The 20,894-nt window shown below is 30.8% G+C and overlaps 2 protein-coding genes across 3 annotated transcripts; one reads left to right on the top strand and one right to left on the bottom strand.

Annotated features, from left to right (window-relative positions):
* Window positions 1–1,648: 1,648 nt before the first annotated feature.
* LOC130446538 (sulfiredoxin-1) lies at window positions 1,649–2,428 on the top strand. Of its 2 annotated transcripts, XM_056782856.1 has the most exons (3): window positions 1,756–1,838; window positions 1,903–1,952; window positions 2,025–2,428. In XM_056782856.1, the coding sequence occupies exon 3, from the start codon at window positions 2,029–2,031 to the stop codon at window positions 2,359–2,361; it is 333 nt and encodes a 110-aa protein (XP_056638834.1). In that variant the 5' UTR covers window positions 1,756–1,838; window positions 1,903–1,952; window positions 2,025–2,028; the 3' UTR covers window positions 2,362–2,428. The 2 variants fall into 2 exon arrangements, with proteins under 2 accessions (XP_056638833.1, XP_056638834.1); XM_056782855.1 differs by having other exon boundaries at window positions 1,649–1,952.
* A 1,950-nt stretch (window positions 2,429–4,378) lies between these two features.
* LOC130447014 (cyclic AMP-dependent transcription factor ATF-6 alpha) lies at window positions 4,379–20,547 on the bottom strand. Its single transcript, XM_056783607.1, has 6 exons — window positions 20,247–20,547; window positions 18,430–19,283; window positions 8,801–9,138; window positions 8,168–8,302; window positions 7,881–8,107; window positions 4,379–7,777 (listed from the first exon to the last, which is right to left on the bottom strand). The coding sequence occupies exons 1-6, from the start codon at window positions 20,329–20,331 to the stop codon at window positions 7,527–7,529; spliced, it is 1,890 nt and encodes a 629-aa protein (XP_056639585.1). The 5' UTR covers window positions 20,332–20,547; the 3' UTR covers window positions 4,379–7,526.
* Window positions 20,548–20,894: the final 347 nt, after the last annotated feature.

A 20,894-nucleotide genomic window follows, 5' to 3' on the forward strand; every position in this document is an offset into this window, starting at 1 on the left:
ATCTTACTTGAAAGAAAGAAGGTAGATAATTCGAACGGATCAGAGGGTGGCGAAATAGTATCTGGTGTAACGCAGGGTTCAATAATTGTTCCCCCAATTGGTTCCTTGTGTATGTGACATTGGTGTACTTTCAACGAAATATAATAGTTAGTCGTTAGTCAGGTTATGGGGTTTGCCCAGGTGCTTAAGCCGCCCCCGTATGAGTGCAAAGGAACGTAAATATGTCTGTGTTTCGTTCAAAATAACGTGAAAGTAAATCGCATTCCGCTAAGCGTTCACAACTCATGAAATACTCTTTTGACAGTTCCATATGGCGATTAAGATCATTGTGGTTTCGGTAGAAACGTTACTAATAACATATATAATACCGTGTTTATAATCCCTTATCAACCACCTACACCGAATTGCATTAGAAATCGCGATCGATTTTTTTTGAGGTTAAGTTCAACCGGGCCGATCTTCTTACATATGGATACAAAAATATACGATGAATTTGAATTTCTTCTCCAGGAACACTACTTCAATTTATTTCAAACTCGAAATATGACCATCTAGTTAGTTTTGGCTCAACAGATGAGCTGACTTTCATAAACATATACTATAACAAACTATACTTTCCCAACAAGATGACATTCTTTGAGGATCTTATGTGTTGAAATAAATGTTTTTTTTAATTTTTGAAAAAAAAACCTTATTGGATATGTTACTGATGTTTGCTTGAAAATAAGAGGATTAAATGGTGTTGACTTTATTCTCATTTTAAGCTAGACATAAAATATTAAATGAAATTTGAGGTTAGGATTTTGATTAATACTATTTTCTGTCTATTACACTTCACCTAGTTTTGTTATTTTAATTTTTAAACCGAACACAAATATTAAATAAAATGTAATATTCATCTATGCAATATGTTGACACATTGTCTTGCATCATGTCAAGTGACATTAACATTGTAGGTTTGTTCTTGGTAGCTGCACTGGCAGAAATAGTTCAGGAAGTGAACACTGAAGCGTTCTTTGTAGAAGAACCAGCACTAGCGTCGTTGTTCTTAGTAGCAGTACAAGAGAACTAGTTCACCCGGTACACTGTACTGGGTCTAGAGTCAGTTCAGCTAGTGCAGTGCAATAAGTGTAATATGATAATGGTGGCACTACATCTTTGTCTTCGAACAAATGTAACATACCAAAAAGTACTAAATTGTTTTACATTATTGTTAATACTAGAAGGCTTGAATCACATCAAATACGACAATCAACTACTACATCGTTCTTTGTCTCCGATCGAATTAATTCTATACACTCACGAACTGGCCTGCACTGGTCCAGTTCCGATGCAGCTACCAAGAGCAAACCTTGTTTCTCGTATGACAAATATCTGGGCCTCAGGCTATGCTCTGTAATTTGTGCTGTGTTTCCATTTCATTTCATCCGCGAATTGCATTAGAAGTGTACCCCAATGGATTGTATGCTTAGAACATAGACTGCTCTATGTTTGTGATACAATTTTAGAACATCACACATGGCGTCGCATAGATGAAATGAAAAATGATTCATCTATGTGCTATCAGCATGGCTTAATATTTTAACCCAATGCTTATTTTGATCCTTGATAAAAGTACATTAAAAAAAAAGGATTATAAAATAAGAATTTCTTCTATTAAAATGTTCTTGTCGCTCTATGTTGATCACACACATGTCATTAATTTTTCAAACTTTGGTCCACGCATGCAAATAAATAAATTGTTCGTTCATTGTAGTCGAAGTGAAGAACAATTATGTGTTGATATGTAATGAAAACATTGATACCGATATACACCCATATCGTTGTTGATATTTAAGGTAGTTTTATTGATAAGTGTCACTGAAAGTGTATAAATACTTAATATCCATTTTTTAAATGTAGATAGTCATTGTTGTTTTAGTCTTAGAGCGTGAAGGTTATATATATATTGGGTAAGATTTCAATAGTTTTTTAATGATTCCCAAGCTTTTGAAATGTAGTGAAACATTTTTTCCATTCTTTAGAAGAATGACTAGTATACATGCTGCAAATATTCATGAAATTCACGATATGCCAATATCAGCTATTCTTAGACCATTTATACCAGAGTTAGATGAAAGTAAAGTACAATCCTTGATGATGACTCTATTAGATCCAGTGAAAAAGCACACAGTTCCCCCAATAGATGTTCTTTGGATAACTGGCAGAAAAGGAGGTAATTATTATTACAGTTTTGGAGGGTGTCATAGATTTGCTGCACACAAGAGGCTTAAGTTAGATACAATAAAAGTGAAGTTAATCAAATCTAATATTAACGATTTGAAATGCTATTTAGGTGCCAGTACACCAGATTTAAAATAAACTATAAAATTTTATATTTTTCTTTTTAAGTATAGTTAGTTTTGGACTAATAAATTTTTAACTTTTATGTTGTTTATTATTAATGGAAAGAAATTTCAATAAACCCTACACTCTGAATATTTTATATCAATTCAATCCTGTGATAATTAAAAATTCTATAACATATGATTTCAAAAATTTACTGTTGAAGCAATAGTCTTCCAATGCCAAAATTAATGAAATTGTAGATGGCGAGAAGAAAACATTTTACAAATTTTCGATTTTTGTATATGACATAGATGTGAGATTTGTTAACAAGTTAATTTCAAATTATTGAAATCTTTATCGAATGTTAGAGGTCATATTCAAATTGTGCAATACAAAAGTTTATTGAAAATTTCATTATGCGTTGGTAAATGTAAACCCAATATAATTAATATTAATAAGTTTTGAACAATATACGCGCACATTTCATACAATTATTTACACATTGTTTAATTTAAATAATTATCAAAACATAAAAAAATTGGCATTATTTCAACTTTGAAAATATACTATTATCAAGACTGCTTGAAAGAATTATAAATAATCCAAAAATTATCTTATTATATTTTATTTCAGAAAGGTATAGAAGAATAAAACCTCATTAGGTATGCCACCTTCATAGTTTGGCACTGAGATTTCATTGTAATTTTTTTTCTTTTTATCAAGTGCAGGCAATATCACCTGAGTTGCGGTCAATACATGGGTTCAGCCTATTGTTATCCATTCACAAACACTGAAAATAGTGTGCCAAAGGCGTGCCGGTAGGATACTCGTAAAAAGGAAAGCCGAATCTGAAATAGGGTTGGAATTATGCAGAGGCACTAATAGAAGGTTAAATGGTACCTGTTAAACGCAAAACATATCGGTATAATCTACTACCTAAGTAATTCCTGCACAATATTTCGATATTGACACTTCAGGCCAGAAAACATACTTTTTCTAATTCTCTTACACATTTACTTGAAATTTTAATATTACAAACAATACTATTTCAAGACTTACACCTATGGCCGACACAGAAATTGAGCTGAACTGGACGGAATTCCCCATTTTATTACTCTACACCTTTCTGAAATAGACTATAATAAACATACAGTTTATAACCTTAATTCCCCAGCAGGAGACTCTTCCTCAGGAAGTTGTATTTCATTGAACTGCTCTGTATATCGTGCACCACTTTTGTTTGACCATAATATCCATTATAGAAATTGGATTGAAACATAAGGATATATAATGGGTATTAGATTTAACCTTCCGGTGGGTGCGCTGTTGTACTGAGTTTTACAGGTGTTTTGTTTCGGTTTTCACTTATACCTGAAGGATTAACGAGACTTCTCACTCCTCATTTCATCCCTACCACAACCTTTACACAATAGAAAACAGAAAAAAATAAGCAGTGGTTTAGTCCTAAAAAACAATAAATGTTGTTCAAATGAAACTTGTTTTCGGTATATTAATTAGTAATAAAATGTTGGTCAAATAAAACATATTTTCAATTTTTGTGCCTCTAATACTTGATAATAATTATCCTCTATAAGTATCATCTAAATATCATTCAATGGGTTTTTTATTGTTTTAATTAAAATATTGATTAAACAAAGAAGAAATAATACTACTGTAAAACAAGCACTAGGAGCTAATTTTTGGGTATAATTCAGTTAATCCATTGTAAAAACCACAGGTAAGAGTAAATAATCTATTTTAGCAAAATTAAATGTAAAAATAAACATTCGCATGAAAGTTTTGAATAAAATAAACTTGTACTCAGTACAATGCGCCTGCTGATGTAATAAAAGATGGCGCGCATGCCCGAAGGATAAGGAAACTCTCCAAAGTTAAACAGTTTAAACAAAATAGAAGTGTAAATAGAAAAAGTTTAACAAATCCATACTTTTAACGAAATATGACTATTATAGAAAAGCCTTTGCTAAAATACTATTAACTAAATTTGTTGCCCGCTGGAAAAGGGATGAAGCAGTTTTATAACCAGTAGTACCATGAAACAAACGGTTTTATTTTTTAAATTATATGTACATCTTTAACAAGTATATAAAATCTACTAAATTAATTCTACTTTGCTTAATATAACAATTTGTACTAAATATTGTACAAAATAATTGAATATTCCCCGAAGGGTTTATTTGTGAAGCAGTCCTTCACATGGCATTAAATCTGAACTTATTTTTACTTAGTTTCTTAGAACTGTGGCCAAATAATAATAACGGTTTTTTAGTATATTAAGTGGTTATACTACCCAGCTTGAATTAGTTAAAGTGCACTGTAAAATAAAATTTTTGTTGGTTAAAACTTGTAAACGGATCAAAATATTTTGAGGTTTCTTTAAAAATAAATTGTTTATTTGAAAAATCCACATATCTATAAAGACATTTGTAGCTTAACGTATTCTATATTAGACGAGAAACCCCACATGTTCTAATCACATAACGCTTTCCAGGCATGTTTAATGTCTCTGAGACCGGACGGGAAATTTGGCCCTTCCTTATTGGCATCCCTGATGGTTCGTCCACTTTCTACTGCTCAGAAGTTTCTCGCCATTTGTTATTTGTAACCTTCAGTTGTCTGTGAACCGTCTTGACGTGCATATTTTATTGTTTATGATACGGTCTCTTGTACCGGACCATACGCTTAGTGTTTGGCGAGTCCCGGCCTGTGGTACTGGATGATACGAGTTACATTTGAAGTTTTGTTGTTGTATATATCAAAGTAAATAGCCTTAGTTTTTTGTTGTTGTACAACAATGGCGAGGAAGAAAGTGGCGTAGATGTAGACGATACAGATCAAGATTATGTCGTTTCTGCTGACAGTGACAGTAGTGTCGGGAGTAGTCTGTATGACGAACCTCAAATAGAGGATGAAGTGAGTGATTTCATATTTCCCATAATGATCCGATTGGTATAAGTAAAAGACCCTGTCGACGATTTTTTTAAAGTTTTCTCACTTATTTTTATAAAAAAACAACGTAATAAACGCTAAGGTAACAGTTATTACAAATCTGATCATGAAGATCTATAACCAATATTTTTCTAGCCTAACTTAACTAACGTGGAAATTCTTAAATCTCAAGGTCCTATTCTTTAGCATACCTTAGTAAATTTTAGCAACACTACCGTTTACGTAGTCTGATTTTAACTACTTCAATTAAAATAACTCAAATGGCTTGATCCTATTAAGCCTTCTCACTAAATTGGCATTGTCGAGTTATATAACCTCAACGTTACCATGTTGTAGTATCGCGAATTGCATTAGGTTAGGTTAACACTTTCTACATTGAGGTCCTTATGCAGTTGTTGTTACGTTGTATCAATTGATTGTTACTTTTACTGGCACAACCCCAAAGTTGTATGCCATTTGTCCAGACGGGTTTTAATATCTATTTTTAGAGAAGCAATTTGTTGTATGTGGACAATTTAAAGTTCCTTCCTAGAAGAAGAAGTCTTTTTATATTCTATACCTAGCCAACGAAGATAACGGGAAAAAAGTTTGAGGAGTAGTATAACTTCTCAGCATTTCATTATCAATCTTTTCAATTGAATATATTTGAAATGAAAATTTTTCAGTTGGGGAAAATTTTAAGAAACAATGGATGAAAAGAAAAACTGGAACTGTCAACAATATAGATTTTCTTAAATATTTTCAGCAGGTTATTTAGAATTTCTTTTTTTGTACTTATTGAATTTCCTTATTTTTGGTGTATTTCAATGAACATGAATTCTATAAATTTAAATGATCTGGTGAACTTGGAAAATCGATATTAGAGTAAAGAATTCATTTATATGTAAATAATTTAAAAATTACCAACTATGTTATTAAACACCGTTTAAAATATTTTTAAATATTAATAAAAATAAAATAGTCTAGTCTAAGGGGTCGGCAACCTATGACCCGTGGATCATCGAGTGACCCATTTGGTGATTTCGAGAGACCCACTTTAGTTCCGAAAATAAAGTATAAGATATACAAACTTTTTTTATTTTCCCAAAAAATTTTGGTCGCAAAGTTATGAACGTACCAAATTTGAATCCAGTGTAACACATCAAAATATCAATTAAAGCCCAACTCCCTCCTGACTGGATATGGAAACAATAATATCGAGCTAGTGAAATAAATGTTATTATTTAAAAAAGTTACCATGAACAAACAAAAAGTAAAAGAGATTATTTCAAGATGTGTGGACAGAAAAGTATGGGTGTATCGAAAATGGTGACAAATTAATATGTAGTTTATGTACAGATATAATTTCCGCCAGGATTTATAATATTGAGAGTTTTGAAATCTCGTGGAATTTTTTAACAACTTCATGAACATTTTTGGAGTCAAGAAAAAAGTTTTTACCATTAATAATGTAAACAAAAAGAGTGAAACAACCTTTGTCGACAAGAGAACTCCCATTTGTGGTAGTAAGTTCACTGATAATGATATTTTACTTATAGTGCAACATGTGAACTCTATTCCGCGGGACGATTTTCAATATTCTTTTGACCCGCGGCCAAAAAAGGTTGCCGACCCCTGGCCTAGTCTATATCGAGATCGAAAATCATAATCTGCAAAAATCTTTGTTTCTTTTAATTTCTGACCAAATTGACATCCTTTTAAGCGACTAATAATCTAGAAACTAATAAATGAAAATTTTACTGTAGAACATAAGAATCAACCATGGATGAGGTTATACATTTTTCACATAGTGGAAATTCATAAATTAGAAAAACAACAAATAAATCAGAATATAAGAAAAAGAGCGATTGATGAAAGAATTTAAAGACAAAACAAATGTTTTTTTTATTGACAATTTTTTAAGAGACTGCATTTTTTCTAATAAAAGTAAATTATTGACAGAAGAAGAAGAAAAATATGGTAGCACCAAAACATAACAAGGATCAGCAAGAAGCGCCAAAAAAAATCATAATTACAAATGAAGGCAATCAGATGAAGTACACACATAAATACAAATGGAGAGAATGTTTAATCAATAGTTAAGATTATTAATTATTAAAACAATGTTTCAAGTCATCCAAATCGTCCAAAAAGAGCAATTTTACATCAATTAAAAGAATCGTGTGAATTCTTCTACTACAATCTGACAAATTTTTTTGCAAACACTTCACAAACGCACAAACTTATATTTAATTCAGTTTAAAAAACCTGTCATGAGGTTTCACAAAATAAGGTTTGTAGTTGTTTTCGTAATAATTCGTTTTTGTGGTATTAGCGTCACTAATGATAGGGTCGTTTTCTGTTGGTTCTTTTTTAGTGACATTGTCATATTTTCTGAAGTGTTGGGGGATGACTCCGTGTTTTACGTGGATTAATCTGGTGTCAAGAACTTCGCAATCGATTTGCATTAATGGTATTAATGAAGTTTTCGAAACTGTATCTGAAAATAAAAATGTAGAGTATTAAAAACTTGATAATCTGAAATAATCAAAATATATCTTTAATTGAATTCAAGAAAATGGTAGGATTTTTATTCATTTTACCGTTTGGTAACATTGACGGCATGATGAGAGACATTTTCGGTCTTCTCGTCTTGTTATGATACAAAGCAGGTAACATCATATGTTGATCTGTAAAAGACACAACATAAAACGTATCTTCTTGTCTATTAATTGCTTCGAAAAATTCCGAATACATTTGGTCTGGAGTTACAGAAAATACTTGAATTTCGTTTTTCGATGTCTCATAATCTGGTTTTTCACTCTTATATCTGAAATAAAATAAAAAACAATAACAACCTGCAAAATTACAGTTAATTTGGAAATTCTACCTTCTGTAAGAAGCTACCGAACTATCCAACCTGTATTTCTTCCTTTTTGGGTGAACTTTTTTTGTATTAACTGGAACTGCTGCATTTGACTTTATATTAAGCTTTGCTGGCAAATCTACAGGCTTCCCAATCCACCTAAAAGTGTGCTTAAAATGTATTTAAACAATGTTTTAGATCAAGATGAATCAATTATATTTTCATGCGTTGAACTGTATACAGTAAAACTAGCAGACCCTTCCACGCGTTGCTGTGGTTGAGTGATTTTTAAAGGATGTATAGTGTGTAGTCTAAGAAAATATATCTCATTAAAGTGTGGCGCCATCTATAAGGTGCAACGGACAACATTTTACAGTTCTCTGTAAAGAAATTCGCTTAAGGCGCCATCTGTTCCAGACTTATGGAAACTAATAACAACAATCAGTTTATTATTAATTATTGAGACCATTAATTTGATTATTAACTATCCTATCATTTAAGTTCGACCAAATTACATATATATACCAACTTTCATGACCCTTTTTTGAATTCATTCGGAATATACATACGAACACTGAATTTTTATATATTAAGATAGTAACAATTATCTGGAATACCGCCAAGTAATTATTAAAATTAATTAATTTAATATTTTACCTTTCTAGTTCTAGTACCAGCCTAGCGCTTTCTGTTTGATTAATTGTGGCAGGGCACATGAAAAACGTTGAAAATGATGAAGTTTTATTTTCATCACTATCTTCTGCGGTCCATAACAAACTTCTGCCATGGTGGTCACTCAATTGAGGTTTACTCGATTTTAATAATCCTACTTGTGGTGATTTTATACTAAACGGATTCCTTACTATATTCAAATTTACTCCCACTACCAATAAACATACGCAAAGAAAGATACTGGGTTTAATTACTTTATTGTGGGGATTAAAGACAAAATTTGGCTTGAATTCGAAAAGTTTTTCTTTCAGTTGTTCATTTTCCTGAAACAAAATTTACTGTTATAATTTTTTCTTAATAATGTTCATAACTTATCGACTCGATAATGAAGGAAATATTTTTAAATTTCATTTAATTGCTCGAGTAAACCTGCAATATAACCTCTGCCACATAGGAGAATGGAAGATTACCTTTAATTTATTAAAAACAATTACCAGCATAATAAATTCATATTCACATAAACGGAATTCAAACACTGATTTCAAACAATTGATTAACGGTCTGTGCGCACAAGCTCTCGAATTCTTTCGGCATTTTCATCGATACGGGCAGTTGATGGATGTCCAGAGAGAGGTTTGTCATCAATCGACATGTCGCCATTTTTAAATCGAGAAAACCACTCATACATTCGAATTTTCCCCATAGCACCATCTTTGTAAGCAGTTGTCAACAGTCGGCAGCGTTTTTACCGAGTAGAAAACAAAATTTCACAGCGGCACGTTGTTCACTTAAATTTGCCAACTTTCTGTGGTATAGCTACCGAACAATTAAAAAGGCACTGGAAAAGAAGGTGGATAGAAGCAAAACCAATTATTTGGACAACCTACAGGGGCTGAGACAGGAAAATATTCTTCTGGGAAACTATAACCAGAGTAGATCTGCTGAATGTATAAGTTATGAATGTTAAGTAAGAACAATCTACGAATACTAACAGGAGCTGTATTGGGGCACTGTCGCCTCAAAAAACACCTGAAGACTCTAGACCTAGTAGATAATGCGGCGTGCAGATTTCGTTGCACAGAGGGCTAAACCTCTATCCACATTCTTTCGAAATATGAAAAACTAAGGAACTCCGAAGCACTACACCTGGAAGCGCTTGAAATAGAAGACGAAGATCTCTGGCAATTAAAGCCATCCCGCATTCAAGACTTTTAAAAAGGAGTGGGACTGATGGATCAACTGTAAACACAGTATCATAGCAAGAAAGGGGGACACAACAGATTCTTTGAGTTGCAGAGATCAAAAATCTATATGTACATACATATATAAATTAAAACTGTATTATAACAGAGCACGCTACGTTTCCGGCAACGATAACCTCGTGATCATCAAGCAGACAACAGCTCAATGATTATATTAAACCGTCATAACTGAAAAACAATGAGAATCGTTTTCTTATGTAGTTAAAAATTTGTTATTTTTACGATTTTCAATTACATATTTAGATATTATTTTTTTGCTTTTGATTGAATATTTTACTCAAAATTAAGAACTAAATAAATAAACAGAAAAATACTTTTTAAAAAATTCAAGTACACTATTAATAGAAATATAGAAAAAATCTTGTTGTATCGTTCGAATATATTATCATGGGATATTGCACAATCGAAAAACCTATAACAATAGTATCAGAAGTAAAACAAAAGAAAAGCCAGAAGGAATTGGAACCACACAACAATTATCTAATGCAGTACTTCATACAAAGTGCAGTACTGGAAGTGACTAACTAGTCTACTAGCTAAACAAATATGTCGTAGAATTAAAAATTTTGGAAGCTATTGAATTGGAAATTGAAAAAATATCTAATATATTTAATCTCAATATACTTCCACTTAGAAACTGACCTATTTCGTATTTTTTTATTCATTGTAATTGGTGATTAAAATCAATTTCAAATGAACATAGTGCATAGTATCTACTCAAAGAAATATTTTTGGCGTACTACAGGTGCTTGTGTTTCTCTAGTGCAATGTGATTAGATTAGTGTTTCAAGGTTTAATGATAAATATCTATTATTAATTTTTTAATATCGTTTTCCGTTAACGCAAAAATTGTGGATTGCAATTCATATAAAATAATTTCGTCTATATATAATTATCAGTTTTGTTTGAATTACATTTTTATCAAATTGGAAATATAACGGAAAAAGCCTTGAAAATGTAGAAAAAATGCAACCATAAAGTAGGAATCTTTCCTACAGAGAATGTTAACATTAGAAATGTGATTAAAAAATTAACGCAACGAAAAATGTTCAATCAAATTTAATTTATTGAAAACCTATTTGTTGAATTTCTCTGAGCAAAATTGAATCCTATTTTACAAATTATTTTTTATTTTGGTATTTTAACATTATGCTTAGATTTTATGTTTAAGGAAACTTAACATTTAGTTGAAAGATATTTTAGAAAAGGAAAAGTAAGTCCTACCTCTGTTTTATGACCCCGGACACATGGGTCACACAAAGGACTCTTTTACTTTTCGGAGTAATGCATATATTTTAGTAAAACATCTGTAATTTTACGATACTTAAGGAGAGGCTTAGACCTCATTGTAAATATTTTATTATTAGTTTTTAGTCAGTACAAACCGACTCTTTCAAGCGTGAGGACGCTTCTCGAAAACGTAGTCTTTTAAAATAAAGACTTAATATATGAATGTTAAACACTGTGTATTTCATTTATAAATATAAAACCTAATAATCACGATTACCTATCCATAACTTTAAACACTATTCCTTCTCCTGTAGAATGTCACATATCCGCCCAGGGACGGATTTAAATTTAATGCCGCTCCTGGGCACCGGAAAAAAAATTAAAGAGAAACGCCACTGCACACAAATCTCATGTTGCCATGCCAAAAATTCGTGATTTAGGGTTTGAATTACTAGAGCACCCTCCTTATTCACCAGATTTAGCTCCGTCCGACTATAATCTCTTTCCTCAGCCGAAAAAAAGTTTAAAAGGTCATAAATTTTCTTCCAACGAAGAGGTAATAAAAGCTGTGGAGGTCTGGTTTTCAGAGCAAGAAGAAACATTTTATTTGAAAGGTCTAGAGACGTTGCAGGTTCGCTGTAATGAATGTATCCAATTAAGAGGAGAATATGTTGAGTAATAAAATATTTTGACATTGAAATTTTGTTTGGTTCTATAGTAGGCTAAGAATTTTTCAATATATCCTCGTAATAGATGAATTGAATTTCTTGAATTATCTGTTAAACGGAAAATTATGCACTAATAGAGTTAATTAATTATATTGGGCAATGTTGATAAGAATGAAAAAAAAAATTCACTTTCAGTACCAGGGCAGCACTTGCCCCGACTGCCCTTAGTGTAAATCCACCGCTATATCCGCCCCTATATTACATTACATCTAAACACATGTTTTCTATAAAATATGGCAATAACTAGATCAAATAAGTTGAATGCTGATAAATTACAGCACAAGATAGTTTGTTGTAACAATCAATAACTCGACGTTCTCTAGCTTCAAACTATAAAAAAATGCATAAGCGACATATAAAAGATTGTACAGGGTGGCGCAATAGAGCGTGCATATATTAAGTATAGGCTAAAAAAATAAATACATAAGTTATGAAACAAAAGATATGATGATTAGGTAATTAAATGAAGTTTATTTTTAAAAATAACATCATCTAAATGACGGCACTCCTGTAAACGCGAACGCAGATTTGTGAAATCTATTGTTAATAAATCTGAGGTGATTTCTGCCATTTCCTGGCGGATATGTTCCTTTAGCTGACTAATGGTTCATGTAGACTTAATGTTTGAGGTGTACCCACAGAAAAAAATCAGGAGGCGTCAAGTCAGGACTATGTGGGGACCAATGAATATCACCTCTTTTGGAAATTAGTCTTGCAGGAAACATCTGTCTCACAACCGCCATAGAATCATTTGACAAGTCGCTCCGTATTGTTGGAACCAAGTTCTCGTATTCGCTATTCTTGACCTCGCAAGTCCTGGAGTCAAATATCCCTCTAACATCACAACATAGCGGTCGGTGTTAACGGTGATGTTTCGTTCTCGTGAATCTTCAAAGATGAAAGGTCCCATAATTCCTTTGCTTGAGTTTGCTGCCCACACCGTTACTTTCGGACTAGGCAGTGGTTTTATCATTTTTGATTTTTTTTTCGGTCCAATGACGACAATTTTGTCGGTTTACGAAACCATTTAAATGACAATGAGCATCATCTGAAAAGAGGATGTTGTCACAAGTAGAAAATCGCCTAATTATATCTTCAGAAAATGTTAACCTTGCTCCAAAGTCGGTATCTTTTAATTCCTATATTAACTGGAGCTTATAAAAATGCAGTTTAAGATTCAACAAGTTTAAAGCCTTGTCTCTATCAATATTGTTTGTGGTCCTAGACGTTCTTAGACGACCTTTTGGTGGTAGTTTAAACGTGGAACCGGTCTCTTCAAAACACTTAACCCATATTTTAATTAAAGTTGAGCTTCATTAATGTGTCTTAATCCATATTCTGAACAATACAGTCGCCTTGTCAATACGACCGTTCTCATAAAACAAAAAGCGCGACGCTTTCCGTCGAAGTAACTCATGGCTACTAAAACTCCACGAGTGGAACTATGATGCAATATGCACGTTCGATTGCGCCACTCTGTATAATAGAAAATAGTGGGGTTACGATTGTTATAGAAAAATGTTTGGTATTTTTTCAAATAAACAAAATATTGAATAATGTATACCTCGTAAAACTGATAATTTCAATAAGTGCAGAATTCAAAACAGTTGTTTGCCATAAACGTATGATAACGTTGTATTTTATGTGAAGGTTGTTAACATAATGTTTTTGGAGTAATTATAGAAATATTAAAATTAGTGTTTTGAATATATGAAACACTATTTTTGCTTCACTCCAAATTCAATTAAGAGTTTAAAAATTGAATTACTATTGTTAAGAGTCCCGCTATTTAAAAATTAAGAAAATAAAGTTTTTTGTTGTTTTGCCTCATAAATAGTTTCAGTTTATTGAATTATTTGACATTTGATGTAATATTTTAAAAAAAATAAAACTGATAATTGATTTCATATAAAAGTATTTATCTAAAAGTTTTATTAATTAAGAAATAACTAATTATTAAAATTTTTTAATTTAATCATCACAATTATTATTTGCATCTTAAATCAGTACGGGACATTTTTTTTTGATAAATATAGAGTGAAATATAGTTTGTTTTGAACATTATGAGAACGGGCTTCATAATAAAATACGAAATCAAATGTTATTTTTTTTATTAAATTCAACAAACTTTTTAACATTTATGGTTGCACTTTTCCCCTTAATTTTAATTGATATTACGAATAATACCGTCAATTGGGGTTATTTTTACCCTCGTTTCTTTACCTAGTTTTTGAGAAAATGTTCATTACTTAAAAACGGTTGATCAAAGTGACACCACAGGCACTTAATGTACTTGGAACCGGATGTACCGTTGGCACCACTGATTTTTTGGCGGTCTAGGAATTTATCATTATTCCTAACAGCTATTTTCTCTACCAAACATTCAACAAATGTTTTATATTGTGGTTGAACTTTAGTTTGTGGAGCCTCTATGAACAAAAGGTGAGTTAAATCAACTATACAGGGTGACCCACGACGAATTAAAACTATCTGTACATGGCAAAATACTTATATTAGAATCATGAAAATTTCTACGTTTGGGTTTTCGGATACGATCTTTTTAACCAGAATATTTTCAAAGATAGCCGAATTCCAGTTCTACCGAAAATCGACTATAACTTTGTTATTTTAAATGAAACACTCTGTATATTATTACATTTTTGAAATCTACGTGTAATTTTAATATACTTTTGTCTAGAAACTTTTTTCGAAAAATGCATAATTTTTGAGTTATTAATTATTTTATGAATAATTTTATCGTTGCAGAACCATATAAAATATTTTTTTACGAGGATACCTTTAAAGATATGAAAATGGTTTCTGTTCGGTGGCTTTAAACAAAGTCGGACGTATTTGAATCTATGTTGAAAAATGTTTCATCTTATACGGGGTGTGTATAACAAGTGTTCAAAGTTTAGCTTCATAAATATCAAATTTCCTCATTTTTTAAATAGAACCACCTGGTTTTTCCAATTTTAATGCATTCAATATTTTAGTTAACAAGATCGTATCCGAAAATCCAAACGTACAAATTTTCATGATTTTACTATAAGTATTTTACCATATACAGATAGTTTTAACTCGTCGTGGGACACCCTGTATAGTTTATTTAGGTATATAATGAGGATTTACTATAAGTTGTTGTTTTTGTTAATTTCGTTTCATTAAAATTAAAAAAACTTGTGAGCAAAATCACCTCGCACCCCACCAGAAAAACGGGATTTCTTTGCCCACCTAGTTTTAATGTTTAATCTTCATTAAATTACCATTTTTGAATATTGTAACGCTAATTTTACCTATAAAAATTATTAAAAGTCTTATTATAACCATTCTACGTTACAAAGTGAACAAAATGTTTGCATTTAATCATTCCTTCAAATATTCAATTCTCCATTTCGAAATTTCTTCACCAAAATCTCAAAACCAATTTTGAAATATTTTGTTGCAATTATTCTCCTATTTTCTCCCCGCCATGGTACACAACTACAAGGGAAAGCTGGTTACACGACCCTACATAAATTATTCAAAAGAAGTTCTGTAGTCGGACCATGAAGAAGAAGATTGTAGACTAACTGGTCAACTTATGGAACCAGATAGCATCACATACAATGTTAAAGATTTCCTTGTAGTTGTAGTTAAAGGAAAGAAATCAGTGGCACATTACACGGCAAAAATACTAAGCTTTTGTATTAATGGGGATAAAGAAGTTTCATTTTTCCGAATATATGACAAGGAAAAAAAATCAGATTCCCTGGAATTTTAGATAACGCGAGCATTCAAAACATTGTTCTCAAAGCAGATACTCCAAAAGAAAGAAGAGGAGTTTTCCAAATATTTCTTTTAATTTTTTTGATGTGTGTTAAAGTGTTCATTTGGTCATCCTTTATTTTCATTAGGTATTTTTAAAGTGTCACCTAAATGAGTTTATTGAAGAATTAAGTTTGGTGCAAATCAAGTTTATGAAGATTTTTTTATAAAAATATACACTAAATAAAGTAAATTTAATTTTGTATTCTCTTCAATCCTGATCCTTCCAACAAGCCACGGTGTAAAATTGTCCACTTATGGAATATGAACATATAAACATAGGAAAATGGCGGGGGCCTATCATAGCGATGACTTTGCCCAACCACTTTTTAATTTTTGATGACAAGCTATAATGATGTAATAGAAAAAATATTAGTTTCAGATCATGGTCATAGTCGCACAAATGGGGTTATTTTTTTTTTTCTAGAAAATACACCTACAAAATATCCGTACTTTAAAAATGGGCAAAGTCACCCCGATTGATGGTACAAAGTTTGATAGCCTAAAATGAGAGTGTACTTTAAGAAATATTTACTTTTAAGATGTGTATATTATTGACATCTTTTTATGAATCACATTTTTTTTAAATGAAGTAAATACTTTGTAAACCAACATAATTCTTTGAATTTCATTATTTTGTGTATTTTATCTCAATATTTTATCATCTTAAGAATATTTACCTACTTGACAGGAATATGTTATCTTTTTATTTAAAAACTCAATTGTCAATAATTTCATAAAAATCATTAGATCGATTATTGTCAAAATTTGAGGTAGATTAGTATGTAGCATATTCATAAAATAATTTAGTTTAAAGATAGTAGAGAATAGTATAAAAAATCTGATTATCCAATATAAACATTTCAGCATGAATAGATATAACATAATCTAATAATTATTTTTTTTTTCATTTAAATTCCACTAACTAAATACAACCAGACACATTGGTTTTCTTTCATACATAACCGTTTTGTTACATATAAATCACGTCAAATTAAATGTCTTTTTGGTTATCTCAGAAGGTGAATCATTACAATCACCATACCATAATTTACACTATTCACTTAACAATTGCCACTATTTTAATAGAAATAATATAATTGAACACCCTCAAGTAGTATGACTATCCCTATATTTTTAAATTCATTGAAAAACAAACCTTTAAATATTTCGATTTGAAGTTAAATAGAGTCAGGCCACTTTCAAAATAAACGGCTCAAATAATGCTGTGAAGTTGCAGGATAAAATGCTCAGAACCCTTTTCTAAAATACACATATTTCTGTAAAAATCCATAGGGTAAATAATGCTTACATACAATTTGTTTGACTGTAAATATTGAAATAAAATGTTTAAATTATACAAATTTATCTTACGATAAACAGAATTTATTTGTACTAGACATAGACATTCAAAATATTTGTTTTAGGTTAAAATATGAGATATTAATCATTTTGATCCAAATATATCAACAATATATTCTTTTTTATGACTTAAAGTCTCCCTTTCTTCTAAATTCTCATAAATTTTTTTAATTAATACGGTGTAAATATTTTTAAGAATAAATTGTTTAATATCTTAAGAGCCCCGTTTTTCCATATAACTCTCCTCAAACAGTTTTGATTATGAAGTTTTCATACTTAGTTTTATTATGAGACATTGGGATAATTAATTTCATGTATAAGACCTCAGAGTTTGATTAAATCTAAAACAGTGATATCCATCGAATTATTACAAGAGCACCTTTCAAACAATTTTCTTAACAACCTCCACTTAATCTTTGAAAGGACCCCATATTTATATTGGTTGGTTTGGAACTGACATTAAATTAATTACCTTAATATCTTATAATTACTTAAAAAATATGAGTTCTAATTAAAATCATTTGGTTCTCAAATCCTTTCTTGAAGGATCATATATATCTTATATAGCTTTGAAAAATTAAATTAAATTATACACCTAATGAAAGTCTTATCGGCTCTAGAAATTAATGTATATAAATAACTTTGGATCACCTTTTGAATAAATTAAAGAGAAAAGTAATGGTCTAATCAACAACAAATAATTCCACAAAACAAATAAAAAAAAAACAGAAATGAGATCTTCTTCTATGACTAAGTCCTGGTAACATTAATCAGAGTTTTTATTTCTAGTTTCAAATAATTCTGTTTTTGAAAATACTGCAATTCTTTCTGGAAACAAATATAAAGTTTCTTCATTGTTCATATTTTCGTACTTGCTAGCATTTATTTTAGAAATATGAATAATACAATTGACCAATTAGAAGAAAAGATTAGACTGAGTGGGACAAGATAAATAACAAAGACATTATAATTGTAATCAAACAAGAATCAATAACAGAACAAATTAACAGAATGCAGCTGAAGACAGAGAGATCAACTAGAAAAATAATGCAAGACTGGAAACTCTTTTAAAAAATAAAGAAGATGAAATAATGGAATTTGATCAAAAATAAAATTGAGGAAGAACATATAGAAATGGGTACAAGAGGGGCCAAAACTTTCATCCCACACTTGGAAAGTTACAAGGAAACTAGAAGTTTAAACAAAATCAGAAAAAAATACTTACTGCTTGCAGTCTCTTATTTTCAGCAGTCAGTTCTTTAACTTGTTCCTCTAATGAAGTAACATAATCCTTCTTTTTTTTCCTAGATAAACTTGCAGATTCTCTGTTTTTTATCTTCCTCTGCTGCCTCTTCAAAATTTTTGGGTCTATGTTTCTACCAGCCAAAGTAAATTTGGAATTTGTATCTATAACTACTGAAGGCACAGTCACAGACTTAGCTAGGTTAGTGACAGTAGTTACTGGAACATTAGGCACAGATATTTTCGGTACCCCTAAATTTTCAACTAAAACTACGTTAGAAGTCTGTGTAACCACAGGTTTTGTATCCGTATTTATAACAACTACATTATTTTTATTGACAGGAAGGGTGGTATATGGTGCTTTTGGTACTATTGGTATATGTTTTTGAGGTAAATTTTGTGATAATAATTTAACAGGTTGGGCAAATATGACATTATTTGGCATTTCATTCACTGCATTAATGATAATAGGAGATTTAGGAGGAGTTTTCACAATTATTTCATCAATGATAGGTTCTGGTGATACAGGGGAGCTTGATTTACTGGATTTGGGGCTACCAGGTTCAATTTTAATGTCTGAGTGAACATTTGGAAAATATTCTGGTCCAAACTTTGAGAAATCCATATTTTGCAACTCTGAAATTTCATTGGATATATCTTCATCTGGTGCATACGGAGGGGAAGCAGTTTCTGATAAAATCTCCTCTGGACTCTTATCATATAATAGAGAATTGAGTATGCTGAGCTCATCTTGTCCTTGGTTTAACAAAAGAGGTATGTCTAAATCTGCTGACAACTGTGAAAGGAAGTCTCCGTCTGAAGTGAAATCCATACAATCTAAAAAATAAAAGTTTAGTTTTACATATTATATGAGTATTTGTTTCTGTAATATAGACATGAAACTGTATATAAACAATGAGAGTAATAGAAGAAAAAATGTTCAATTTCATTTTTACAAATGAATAATTAACGGTTAACTATGATTACACCAACACTCACAATCACAAAATTTGTTTCAATAATGCAATAATCATCAACTATCACTTGGACATTAAAACACACATCAGACAGTGTAATTGTGAGTTTTATTGTAACTCTTATAAATAGTGTATTAAGTATAAATATAACCAACAATTCTAGAAATTTCAATTTAGTAAATGATTATTTGTAGCCAAAATGGCAAAAATTCAAGTTTTGGGAACATTTGCTACTGTGCAGGCTAACTACTTACAGATGCAAAGAATGTCTCTGAAGACAATGATAACTTGGTTATTAAAACGCAGATCTGACAATATAAAGGTGAGTGGTGTTGATGTAGTAGCAGTAGTAAATAGTGTGTTCAATAAAAATTACCAACAAATAAAAAAATCACATGAATAGAATACATGGATTAGAACAGTACCATAATTTCTTCTAAATATTCCAATTAAAAATTAAATAATGCTCAAAAGAAAATAAAAAGTCGTTGTATCAATCTCATTCCTATTTTAAATTGATACCTGATAATATTTTCAAAGACTTTTTACATTACATTATGAATTTTATTGCAAATTATCGTTCACATGTATTTGTATAATTAGAATCGTTGCCGTCAAGTACTTTTGAGGTACTCATTCCTGCAATAGTCATTTATTGAAATATGTAACAAATGGGAATACTCTAATTATTCCAATTGTGTAAATATATCTAACAAAGTTATTTACATAACTCGAATAATATTCAACTAATTGATTTAAAGAAAAAGAGTTTTCTCAAGGTTGTTGAATTTTTAGAAATTCCCGAAATTAATGAGTAATTTACCTGTAGAGTATGAATGATCACTACAAGATTCTGGAGAACTTTTAAATACATAGTCCTCTAGCATTAATTCGTCCGTCGTTAACATTTTTAATCAATTATAAACCACTAACAATGCCGATCAATCCACTTCTAACCTCATGTTTCACGCCGCGAATAACATATATGCGTTTGATGACGACTACAATACATGCACTCAAACAAACATGATCATTTATTAGCTTAAAATAGTAACAACATAATATAGTGAAAGAGCAATGACATCAACCTTTTCTTCTTTACAAAAATAAAGATGTCTGTCAACAGCTTATCTTCTTCTATAACGGAATAGACATTTTTAAAAAGGCTCAGCAGCATGAGAATTGTGTAGAAACCATAGAGTTAATATTATAGATAGAGAGAAATATTCAAGTGGGAAAACAAAACAGGACGTTTGGAAATTTTGTTCAAGATCGCGTTCTGGATTAGGATCGGATAGTAATCTACCTGATCCAGATTCACTGTTTCCGAAAAGCATTAATACTGATAATACTATAGACATTTTTGTAAATTTTATTTGTAAAACATAGTAATTCCGGTTAAACAACTTTAGCGAATTTTATGACTGACATATATCTTTATATTCTAAAGAAGAAATCAACTCAAATAAGC

This window comes from Diorhabda sublineata, chromosome 7, assembly GCF_026230105.1.
Source record: "Diorhabda sublineata isolate icDioSubl1.1 chromosome 7, icDioSubl1.1, whole genome shotgun sequence".
Lineage (NCBI taxonomy): Eukaryota > Metazoa > Arthropoda > Insecta > Coleoptera > Chrysomelidae > Diorhabda > Diorhabda sublineata.